The 13,213-nt window shown below is 38.3% G+C and overlaps 1 protein-coding gene across 10 annotated transcripts in view; it reads right to left on the bottom strand.

Moving 5' to 3' along the window:
* The window catches only part of KIAA0895 (KIAA0895 ortholog), a 78,203-nt gene that overhangs the window by 18,041 nt on the left and 46,949 nt on the right, over positions 1 to 13,213 (bottom strand). For 5 of the 10 annotated variants that reach the window (XM_021079081.1, XM_021079075.1, XM_021079082.1 and 2 more), the window contains 3 exons: positions 7,530 to 7,673; positions 6,496 to 6,628; positions 5,099 to 5,404 (listed from right to left, as the gene is read on the bottom strand). In XM_021079081.1, coding sequence (XP_020934740.1) covers positions 5,099 to 5,404; positions 6,496 to 6,628; positions 7,530 to 7,673 — 583 coding nt within the window. The remainder of the gene's footprint in view (positions 1 to 5,098; positions 5,405 to 6,495; positions 6,629 to 7,529; positions 7,674 to 13,213) is intronic. The other 5 variants (XM_021079080.1, XM_021079077.1, XM_021079079.1 and 2 more) reach the window with 2 other exon arrangements.

Below are 13,213 nucleotides of genomic sequence, written 5' to 3'. Positions count from 1 at the left end.
TTTGCACAGCAAAGGAAACCCAAAAGAAAACAAAAAGACAACTTACTGAATGGGAGAAAACAGTTTCAAATGATGCAACCGACAAGGGCTTAATCTCTAGAATATATAAACAACTTCTACAACCCAACAGCAAAAAAGCCAATCAATCAATGGAAAAATGGGCAAAAGACCTGAATAGACATTTCTCCAAAGAAGATATACAGATGGCCAGCAAACATGAAAAAATGCTCAACATCGCTGGTTATAAGAGAAATGCAAATCAAAACTACCATGAGATATCACCTCACACCAGTCAGAATGGCCATCATTAATAAGTCCACAAATAACAAGTGCTGGAGGGGCTGTGGAAAAATGGAACCCTCCTGCACTGTTGGTGGGAATGTAAACTGGTACAGCCACTATGGAGAACAGTTTGGAGATACCTTAGAAATCTATACATAGAACGTCCATATGACCCCACAATCCCACTCTTGGGCATCTATCCGGACAAAACCCTACTTAAAAGAGATACATGCACCCGCATGTTCATTGTAGCACTATTCATAATAGCCAAGACATGGAAACAACCCAAATGTCCATCGACAGAGAATTGGATTCGGAAGAAGTGGTATATATACACAATGGAATACTACTCAGCCGTAAAAAAGGATGACATAATGCCATTTGCAGCAACATGGATGGAACTAGAGAATCTCATCCTGAGTGAAATGAGCCAGAAAGACAAAGGCAAATACCATATGATATCACTCATAACTGGAATCTAATATCCAGCACAAATGAACATCTCCTCAGAAAAGAAAATCATGGACTTGGAGAAGAGACTTGTGGCTGCCTGATGGGAGGGGGAGGGAGTGGGAGGGATCGGGAGCTTGGGCTTATCAGACACAACTTAGAATAGGTTTACAAGGAGATCCTGCTGAATAGCATTGAGAACTTTGTCTAGATACTCATGTTGCAACAGAAGAAAGGGGGGGAATGTAATTGTAATGTATACATGTAAGGATAACCTGACCCCCTTGCTGTACAGTGGGAAAAAAAAAATATACTGGAGAAATGTCACTGAAAAAAAAAAAAAAACAAACTTATGGTCTCCAGAGGAGACAGTTTGGGGGGTGGGGGGATGTGCTTGGGCTGTGGGATGGAAATCCTGTGCAATTAGATTGTTATGATCATTATAAAAAATAATAAAATTGCATCAAAAAAAGGAAAAAAAAAGACAAACATCATGTGCTATTACTTATATGTGGACTCTTAAAAAAGGATATAATGAACTTCTTTGCAGAACAGAAACTGACTCACAGACTTTGAAAAACTTATGTTTACCAAAGGAGACAGGTTGTAGGAAGGGGATGGGCTGGGGGTTTGGGATAGAAATGTTGTAAAATTGGGTTGTGATGATGGTTGTACAACTATAAATATAATAAAATTCATTCAGTTAAAAAAAAAAAGACTGATAGTTTCTAAGACCGTGTAATGTTTACTGTGGGTCCAACATATTATTATTCTGTTGTATACATTTGAAATTTTCAATAAAAATTTTTTTTATGTAAAGAAACTAAAAAGTGATGTGCCTCCATGGGGTGTCAAGGGCAACATGAAACCTCTGTGCATTTGGGTACAGAGCATTAAATACCAGCAAAGCGATTTAAAAAGGCATCAGGTAATGGTAGGCATGTTCTGTTGATCTGAAGCTGAGCCTCGAGTGGCTCTGCATACATGAAAGGCAGGGGTAAGATGTCTTCCTCTTCCCAGATTCCCCTCTTGCTTGGTCTTGGCTCTCTGGCACCACACTTCATGAAACTATATCACTGGTATAAATTGTTCACATGCATTGGGCTGGTGACAAAACCATCACAGAGTTGGGAAGGTATTTCTAAACTCCAAACAAACAGTTTGAAATACTTTTAAAGGAAAATCGGTTGCTATGTTGAACTAATCTTAAAATGACTTAAAAGGAACACTTCCTAATACTCTTTTTTAAAAAGTATTTTTGTACTGCCTTATAATCTACTTCTTATTTTGTCAGGAACAACAACAACAAAAAAGTCAATAAACTATAATAGAATAGAATCTTGAAAAAAAACCCCAAAAACCCACAAACCAAAAAGCATGAATCACTATGCTGAATACCTGAAACTAACACAATATTGTAAATCAGCAATCCTTCATTAAAAAACAAAAACACCTCTGTGGGTAATCTGCTATCTTAAAGCTACTGACAAACTCTTTTAAACTTTCTATTAGAGTAGCATGATTTACTTGGAACCATAACTGCTTGCATAGATCAACATGAACTGTTTTTGTACTCTTTGCTTCTATTTTCTTTAGACAATAAAAATAATAATTTTCAAAAGTGCTAGAAATCCCCAGTGAAATTAACAGATTCAGGCAAGGATCATTGATACATGCTAAAACCATTACATGAGACTGTGTTGGGAGACAGGATATTCATATAGTATCACCTCACAGATCATTTATTAAAAAGGGGACAAGGAGAATGTAGTTTTACAAAGGAAAGTGCTCACGATCCCCACCTTAAATAAGGATCAAAGTTAGTGTCTCTAATGGTGAGACCCTGTCATGGGGTGGCTCCTGATCAGTGCAGTATCACTTATGTAGTGTTCTTGTCAAAATGTTTACTCTGAGTCTAATCATGAATAGTCAAACATATCCAGCTTTCGACCATTCTGTAAGAACAGTGGCCAGGACTTTAAGAGTCTCATGCTCTACCAACTGAGCTAGCTGGGCAACTTAACAGTGACCAGGACTTTAAAAACAGCATGATAAAAAATAAAAAGTGATGAAGTAGTTCCATTTTAAAAGAGGCTAAAGAGGTATGACCACCAAAGTAATGCATGAACCTTGACTGGACCTAGATTAAAAACAACAACAACAACAAAAAACAAACAAACAAAAAAACACTTATGAAAGACATTTCTGGAACAGCTGGGGAAATTTAAATATTCAGTATGAAGTAGTGGATAACATTGAATTAACATTCACTTTCTTAAGTGTGATAATGATATCTGTGTTAAGTAGAAGAGAATGTCTTCATTCTTAGCAGATACATGCTCATGTTTTTAAGGAAAGAAACGTCAAGTGTACAATTGCTTTTAAAAAGTCACAGAGGGAGTTCCCTTGTAGCATAGTAGGTTAAGGATCCTGTGTTGTCTCCACAGTGGCTTGGGTGGCTGCCATGGCACAGGTTTGATCCCTGGCCTGGGGAGCCATGGGCACAGCCAAAAAAGAAAAAAATCACTGAGGACAGCATCAATAAAATGGAAAGAGAACCTACAGAACAAGAGAAAATATTTTGTAAATCATTATTTGATAGATTTTATCTAGAATATGTAACTCTTATAACTCAATAATAAAAAGAAAAATAAATCAATTAAAAACGGGTAAAGGATCTAAATAGCTCTCCAAAGGAAATATAAAAATAGCCAATAACCACATGAAAAGATGCTCAAGGTCTTCAGTCATCAGGGAAATGCAAATCAAAACCACAGTAAGAAGTTCCCGTCGTGGCGCAGTGGTTAACGAATCCGACTAGGAACCATGAGGTTGCGGGTTCGATCCCTGCCCTATGCTCAGTGGGTTAACGATCCGGCGTTGCCATGAGCTGTGGTGTAGGTTGCAGACGCGGCTTGGATCCCGCGTTGCTGTGGCTCTGGCGTAGGCCGGTGGCTACAGCTCCGATTCAACCCCTAGCCTGGGAACCTCCATATGCCGCGGGAGTGGCCCAAGAAATAGCAACAACAACAACAACAACAACAACAACAAAAAAGACAAAAGACAAAAAAAAAAAAAAACCACAGTAAGATTACCACTTCACACCCACTAGGATGATTATAATATTAATTTTTAAAAAGTGAAAGTTGCAAGTTTTGATGAGGATATAGAAAAATAGAAATCCTCATATATTGTGGTGGGAATGTAAGATGGCGCACTTTGGAAATAGTGGAAGTTCCTCAAAAGGCTGGAAATAGAGTTACCTTATAACTCCAAAATTCCACTAAGTATATACCCAATAGACTTACAAACATAAACTTGTGCACAAATATTGATAGCAGCATTGTTCGTTAAGAGCCAAAAAAGTGGGAACAACCCAATGCTTATTAACTGGTGAATGGATAAATAAAATATGCACTGGAATAATATTCAGCAATAAAAAGGACTTAATATTGATACTTGCTACAATATGAATGATCTTTAAAAACATTATGCTAAGTGAAAGCAGCCAGCTACAAAGGATCACATATCACATGATTCCATTTATACGCAATGGCTAAAACAGGCAAAACTAATAAAAGTAGACTGAGGGTTACTTATAGCTGGGAGCAGTGGGGAGAAAGAATAGAGAATGACTGCTCATGGGCACAAGTTTCTTTTGGGGGAGATGAAATGTTCTGGAATTAGATAGTGATGATGACTGCAAAACTCCATGAACACCATTAAAACCACCGAACTGTACCTTTTAAATGGGTGAATTATATGTCATATGAATGATATACCTCAATAAAGCCTTTTTTTTTTTTTTTTGGTCTTTCGAGGGCTGCACCTATGGCATATGGAGGTTCCCAGGCTAGGGGTCCAATCAGAGCTACAGCCTCTGGCCTACACCAGAGCCACAGCAACGTGGGATCCGAGCCACGTCTGCAACCTACACCACAGCTCACAGCAATGCTGGATCCTTAACCCACTGAGCAAGGCTTGGGATTGAACCCACAACCTCATGGTTCCCAGTCGGATTTGTTTCCGCTGCACCACGATGGGAACTCCTCAATAAAGCTATTTTTAAAGTCAGAGAAAGAGAAAGCAAAAATGGCAAAAATGTTAACAATTTGTGAATGAAATGTACATATGTTTTCATTCTACCATTATCTCCCTATTTTTGCAGGTTTGAAATTTTTCAAAATCAAATGGGGAAAAAATGTTAACAAAATGTAGTTTGAGAAAACCAGCACTAATTTCAAGTAACAAATGTTTAATTTTCAATAGGTGAGTGGAATTCTCTGATCAGCAGATTAGGATATAGCCAAAATCAACAGACAATCACCCAATACATCAGAAGAACCTAGAGTCAAGGGACACCCACCTGGCTTCGAGGTATCAGTCCATCCCCTCTTGGCTCGTACACAATAATCCCATCTTGTATTGGGGTCCTTGACAAACCTTCCAATATCTTTGAAGAGTTCACAAAAAGACATTTGGCTGGCTTGATAAACAGTGTAGTAGAGGAGGGCAGCCCTCCACAAAAATGGGTCTTTTCTAAACAGGACACTGTGAATACTTGCCAGTCCTTCCTCTGTGGGATTGTTTGGCTTTAGCTCATGTTTTTTACGGCCAGTCCAGCTGTTCCATGGCTGTTGAAGATTGTTAATACCTCGAAAATAATGTGTGCCTGCAGAGAAGAAAAGGCACATGACAAACAAGAAATGCCATTCTTATTTTAATCCTTCTCCAAAAAAAGATTCTACCAACAATTCTAAGACCAAACTGATGTGTACCTACAAATAAAAAAAGTAGAAAATGACCTAACCCTAAGGCCCTCTGGTTGGAAGGAGTACACTGCCTTCAGAATGATTACATGTCTCATTAGAAAAGGTATAAACTTTTAGAGCAATTAATTTTTTAAATACAAGAATTATGGACTTGATATTTAAGAAGAATCTCAGTGATCACTTAATTCAACGCCCTCAGTTGAAGGTGGGGGAACTGAAACCCAGAGGAGTTAAATGACTTTTTTTTTTTTTAATACTCTTTATTTATTTATTTATTTATTTATTTATTTATTTATTTTTTGTCTTTTTGTCTTTTGTCATTGTTGTTGCTATTTCTTGGGCCGCTCCCGCGGCATATGGAGATTCCCAGGCTAGGGGTTGAATCGGAGCTGTAGCCACCGGCCTACGCCAGAGCCACAGCAACGTGGGATCCGAGCCATGTCTGCAACCTACACCACAGCTCACGGCAACGCCGGATCGTTAACCCACTGAGCAAGGGCAGGGACCTAACCCGCCACCTCATGGTTCCTAGTCGGATTCATTAACCACTGCGCCACGACGGGAACTCCTAAATGACTTTTCAAGCTTAATACAGCTACTCAGCACCCTAAAAAAATCTAACTTGAAGTGAGACATTCATGTCTTAGCTTTTGTTCTAGTGTAACCTAACAATCTCATTACTTTTTTTTCTTCTGGGGCCTCAGAGCTGCAGCTGCTGGCCCATGCCACAGCAACGCAGGATCCGAGCCACATCTGCAACTTACACCTCAGCTCATGGCAATGCCATATTCTTAACCCACTGAGAAAGGCCAGGGATCAAACCCATACCCTCATGGATACAACGTTATGTTCTTAACCCACTGGGCCACAACAGGAACTCCACTTTTTTTTTTATCAAATATTGCTAAGAAAAAGCCCAATACAAAAGAGTATGTCCTTGAAGTAATTTCTGCCATCACAAGTGAATAAAAGGAGAAAGGCTGCCCCTTACCTATTTCATGCCTCAGCATTCCCTCCAGCCAGTGTTCACGTGCAGTGGAAACATTGATGGTCAGTGTTGGACATCCATTCACTACTGTCATGGAAGCTCGGGAAAGCAGGTCCTCAGTGAGATGAACTACAATCTAAGGACCAAGAAGAAAAAAAAATATATAAAAATACATATATATAAACATAGCAAGCAGGGCGGAAAAGCTTTCACAGAAAACAATGGAATGGACCGATAAAGTAACACCTTTTTCTTTTATTTACACCAACTTGTATCTCCCAGAAAGAAACCAAGATGATGAAACGCAGAGCCGATCACTTTTGACCCTTCTGATTCTGAAGCTTTGGGAACTCAAGAACGTTTATTGGATTGAAAAAAAAGTAGATGGCTGTGCTAAGGAAGACACAGAGAACTTAAATTGTGCCTCTGCTATGCTCTCAAATATAGTCCCCTGGCTGAAATGATGCAAAGAAGGTGCAGGGGCCAGAGTCCTATTCACTGCTAGGCCAAGGCTTATTTCAAAGCTGAACACTAGGAACTGGGCACTAATAAGAGAAGCCCCTATGGCAAATCTCTTCATTAATACTTTTCATAAAGCAACCCATATAATCTCATGAGCTACATAAAAATGGTACTAAGAAAAGAAAAATAGAAAACAATAAACATAACAACTCAATGCAACAGGAACTTAGAAATCTGGGTAACTAATGAGTAAAACAGGGTTCAGGAAATAAAACCTACCAGGAACAAATGCACTGACTGAGAGTTAAAGTACTAGTCAACGTGTCGACATTCACTCAAGATTCCTATCTCATGGAGTTCCTGCTGTGGCACAATGGGTTAAGAATCCAACTGTAGTGACTCCGGTCACTGAGGAGGTATGGGTTCAATCCTCTGTCCAGTGCAGTGGGTTAAAGGACCCAGTGTTACTGCAGCTGCAGCTTGGATTCAATCCCTGGCCCAGGAACTTCCTTATCTCACAGGTGCACCCATAAAAAAGTAATTGGTGAATTACTTAAAAAAAAAAAAATTCATACCTCACCCATGCAGCCTTCTTTCATCATGTACTTCCTAACATGACTCCAGATTCGAGTTTTAGATAGCAGGCTACCACCGGTGGCCTGTTCAAATTTTTCATAACTTCCATACTTTTGTAAAGTCAGTTCCATAATATTGATGGACTATAAAAGAAACAGAGAATGAAAGTAAACAGCCTATTACTTTGAGATGAATAATGAGCTGGAATTCTTATCATGACCCATTCTATGTTTATCAATTTCCAAATTAAACTGCAGCTGAGGTACTACATTGCTCTAATCCTAAATAGCTTTCAATCATTTTCACAAATTTTTACAAATATCTGTGTACGTATATCTCAACACACTGAAGGATATATAAAGGGGCTCAAGCACTGCACAACTGTCAACATCTGACAGGCCTAGAAGCTAAAGCAGAGAAGCTCCTTAGCTTCTTTAGGACCATCTGATGGTCTTGCAGGAGAACTCAGAAAGTATATCTCAAGACTACTTCCAAATAGTAATTATAGTTTAGTGACAGTAAAGAAAAAAATTCTCATTTTTTTTTTAGGAACACACAAAAGAATCAACCATTCTCCTGTGATGATCCTATAGAAGCTGATGTTTTTCTAGGCTACTCTCTGGCAGAAAACATAGTCTCAACATTACTAAGAACACTTTTGTCTTTCAGACATGACAGGGTACTGTCTACTTTTCATTCTTCATAAATTTTTACATCAAAAGAATATGAAAGTTGAAATATTTTTCTCTAAAAACAAATACACAGAAACAAAGACTAAAAAACTGGTAACAAATAATAAATGAACAGTATTTATGCGAAAGCCACAAAAGGGGAAAACCTAAGGAAGGAAAATGCTCTTCAAAGGTATTTTGGGAAAGAAACTCAAAAATTCAAATATGTCTTATATGAATGATAACAGAAGCCAGAAAATTCAGATACATGTTCCATGAAGTCTATAGTTTCTAGCTGTTGTCAGACTATTACAGAGATTGAAAGTACTAACTCTTGAGTCAGACTACCTGAGCTGATGTCCTGGTTTTGTCACTTTCTGGTTGTGTGACTCTTGGTAAGTCACTAAACTTGTTAGTAAGCCTCCTCGCTGATAAAAGGGATAGCAATGACAATGTCTACTTCATGGTTTTATTGAGAAAATGTATATAGGCTTTGAAAGTATGTACTTAATTTTGGACAAAATTAGCTTTTCTAGCATATGCTTACTCAGTAGGAAAATGTGGTTATCTGGTTCCTATTCATTATGGCAGATATAAAACAGTCTAGAGAATTAAGAAAAACTTAAATATATAGATGTTCCTTGTTACCATCAATAAATGGTACTTAGTAGGAGGCTGTTAAGCATTCACATTCATAATAGGTATTCATTCATATTCATAACAGGGAATAAAGATTTTATACGGAAAATTTATATTGAAAAAGTACCCTATAAGATTAAAAAAACTTGGAGTTCCGGAGTTCCCATCATGGCTCAGTGGTTAACGAATCCGACCAGGAACCATGAGGATCCCTGGCTTTGCTCAGTGGGTTAAAGATCTGGCATTACCGTGAGCTGTGGTGTAGGTTGCAGATGCAGCTCAGATCCTGCGTTGCTGTGGCTCTGGCGTAGGCTGGCGGCTACAGCTCTGATTAGACCCCTAGCCTGGGAAACTCCACATGCCACGGGAGTGGCCCTAGAAATCGCAAAAAGACAAAAAAAAAAAAAAAAAAGAAAAGAAAAAAAAACAAAGAAAAAAAAACTTGGAGTTCCCATTTGATTCAGTGGGTTAATAATCTGGCATTGCCACTGCAGTGGCTTGGGTCTCTGCTGTGGCACAAGTTCAATCCCTGGCCCAGGAACTTCTGTAAGTGTAGCTACAAAAAAACAATAAAAAAAATTTACCCTGGCAGTTTAACGACATTGAGGCAAACTTTACCTCTGAACTATTATGTACATCAAAGAATGAATAAAAATAGTAGGTTTTTTTTTTTGAAGGGGTGTAATTTTTCCATCAAAATTATATAATTGTGTATCATTTCTTTCACTTCATGGCTTACATGGCACCATCAAGGTAGCAACCCTACACAGGTGCTACATGGATGTTCCTAAAAGCTTATCTTAATATTATGTCATGCTTGATCATTCTTTGGTGAAGTACCCACCCTATTGTCATCTCTTTTTTTTTTTTCATTCGTTTTTCAACAAGTCCAACCTAGACAGATTTGTCAGTGATCATAAAGATCTCTAGAATCCTCCCCTGACTCCCCAATCTATCTGCACTAAATAGGCCCCAGCACAGAGACAGAGACAGTGGTTGAAAAAGTGAATAAATTCAAGCTTTAAGAGAGAAATCAGAAATGTTCAGTGGTTACTTTATTAGTGAATATTTTTATGTTACAACTTCTGCTTCCTTATGCAATCTCTAGAGGGCACAAAAATTTTACAAGTATGATCTCAATTTTGTAAAAAGGAAAAGGCAATAAGCACTTTAAAAAGGCACAAATAAGCCTAGAAGGATATACCCAAAGGCTACAGGATGTGGCATTCATTTTTGGGAAGGGGTGATACATTGCACTGATGTTTAATTCCCTGTACCTTACAGAAGTTTTAAAAGTCTTTACAATATGCAAAGGAAAAAGTCATTATTTTTTCCAGTTTTACTGAGGTATGATTAACTAATAAAAATTGCATACATAGGAGTTTCCGTTGTGGTACAGCCGAAATGAATCCAACTAGTAACTATGAGGTTGTGGGTTCAATCTCTGGCCTTGCTCATGAGTTAAGGATCCGGTGTTGCCCTGAGCTGTACTGTAGGTCACAGACGCAGCTCGGATCCCACATTGCTGCGGTTGTGTCGTAGGCCGGCACCTGTAGTTCCGATTCGACCCCTAGGCCTGGGAACCTCCATATGCCATGGATGTGGCCCTAAAAAAGACAAAAGACAAAAAAAAATTGCATGTATTTAGGCTGTACAGTGTAATTTTTTTTTTGGGTTTTTTTTGTTGTTGTTGTTTTTTTTGCTATTTCTTGGGCCGCTCCCGTGGCATATGGAGGTTCCCAGGCCAGGGGTCGAATCGGAGCTGTAGCCACTAGCCTACGCCAGAGCCACAGCAACGCGGGATCCGAGCCACGTCTGCAACCTACACCACAGCTCACGGCAACGCCAGATCGTTAACCCACTGAGCAAGGGCAGGGACCGAACCCGCAACCTCATGGTTCCTAGTCGGATTCGTTAACCACTGCGCCACGACGGGAACTCCCAGTGTAATGTTTTTTAAGGTGTACCATGTGGTGACAGTATATGTGTAGACTGTGGAATGATTACTACGAGCAAATTATTAATCTATTGCCTCATGCAGTTACTCTGTTTTTGATGTGGTGGAAACATCTAAGAGCTTAGCAAATTGCAAATATACAGTATTATTACCTATAATCATCATGCTGTACATTAGATACCTAGAACTTACTCAGTTTAAAACTGAAAGTTTGATCCACAAACTTTGACCCACATTTCCCTACAAAAAGTTTTTTTTTTTTTTAAAGGAGAAAAGAGAATTCACCCTCTCCTCCTAGAGTTCAGAGAATGAATATCTATGCCACTTTGAGAATCAAGCTTTCACACACCTCCACATGGTTAATACTCTGAAGAGGCCACAGATTTCACATCAAATGTCTCTTCCCCACTAATATGATCATTTAAGTTAATCAGAAAACTATATCTCCCAATATTGGTGGGGGATTCAAACATGCAGCAGCTTAATTATTTCAATCATCACTTTCAATCTGCCATCCATAATATTCCTTTCCTAGGGAAAGAATACTCTACCAAGCAAGGTTATAAGGTTCCTTAAGAGGACTCAAATCAGTAAAATTAGAAATGAAAAAGGGAAAGTTACAATTGTCATCACAGAAATCTAAGGGATCATAAAAGACAACTACAAGAAACTATATGCCAATAAAATGGACAGCCTAGAAGAAATGAACAAATTCTTATAAAGGTACACTCTTCCAAGACTGAACCTAGAAGAAATAGAAAATATGAACACACCAATTAACATGTATGGAAATTGAAACTGTGATTTAAAAATTTCCAACAAACAAAAGTCCAGGACCAGATGGCTTCACAGGTGAACTCACCCAAACATTTAGAGAAGAGTTAACACCTATGCTTATCAAAGTATTCCAAAAACACTGCAGAAAAAGGAACTCTTTGCACCTCATTTTGAGGCCAGCATTACCCTGACAGCAAAAACAAAGATATCACAAAAAAGAAATTTACAGACAAGTATCACTGATAACCAAAAATACAAAAATCCTCAGCAAAATATTAGCAAACCAAATACAACAATATATTCAAAAGATTCAAACACTATGATCAAGTGGGTTTTACCCCAGGTATGCAAGGATTTTTCAATATCCCAAATCAAGCAGTGTGATATACCACATTAAAAAACTGAAGAATAAAAACCATATAATTATCTCAATAGATGGAGAAAAATCTTTTGACAAAATCCAACATACATTTCTGATTAAAAAAACTCTCCAGAAAGTGGACAAAGAGGAAACTTACGTCAACATAATAAAGGCCATATATGACAAATCCACAGCTAACGTCATTCCCTGTGGTGAAAAGCTGAAAGAACTCCTCTAAGACCAGGCATAAGATAAGGATGTTCACTCTCACCACTTTTATTCAACATTGGTTTTGGAAATCCTAGCCCTTGCAATCAAAAAAGAAAAAGAAATTTTAAAAAAGCCAAATTGGAAAAGAAGTAAAATTGTATTGAAGTAGTATTGTATGTGATACTATATAGAAAACTCTAAAGAAGCTACCAGAAACTACTAGAGCTCATCAATGAATTTGGTAAAGTTGAAGGATATAAATTTAATACACAGAAATCTGTTGCATTTCTATAACAACGAAATAACAGAAAGAGAAATTAGGGAAACAATCCTATCTACCATTGCATCAAAAATAAAACACTAGCGTTCCCGTTGTGGCTCAGCAGAAATGAATCTCACTAGCACACATGAGGGTGCAGGTTTGATCCCTGGCCTCGCTCAGTGGATTAAGGATCTGGCATGGTTGTGAGCTGTAGTGTAGGTCACAGACGTGGCTCAGATCCTGCATTGCTGTGGCTGTGGTGTAGGCCAGCAGCTACAGCTCCAATTCAACCCTTAGCCTTGGAACCTCCATATGCCATGGATGTGGCCTTAAAAATAAAATACCTAGGAATAAACCTACCTACGGAGGCAAAAGACCTGTACTCTGATAACTACAAGACAGTGTTGAAGGAAGTCAAAGATGACACAAACAGATGGAAAGATATACCATACTCTCGGATTGGAAGTATCAATATTGTCAAAATGATTACACTACCCAAGGCAATCTACAGAGTCAGTGCAATCCATATTAAATTACCAATGGCATTTTTCACAGAACTAGAACCAAAAATGTTTAAATTTGTTTGGAAACAAAAGACCCTGCACATCCAAAACAGTCTTGAGAAAGAAAAACAGAGCTGGAAGAATCAGGCTCCCTGAATTCAGAAAATACTATAAAGCTACAGTCATCAAAACAGTATGGTACTGGCATAAAAACAGAAATATACATCAGTGGAACAGGACAGAAAGCCCAGAAATAAACCCATGCACATATGGTCATTTAATCTATGACAAAGGAGACAAGAA

The sequence above is a fragment of the Sus scrofa genome, chromosome 18, assembly GCF_000003025.6.
Source record: "Sus scrofa isolate TJ Tabasco breed Duroc chromosome 18, Sscrofa11.1, whole genome shotgun sequence".
Classification (NCBI taxonomy): Eukaryota; Metazoa; Chordata; class Mammalia; order Artiodactyla; family Suidae; genus Sus; species Sus scrofa.
The sequence above is the reverse complement of the archived record's forward strand: the minus strand, read 5'-3'. Positions and strand labels throughout refer to the sequence as shown.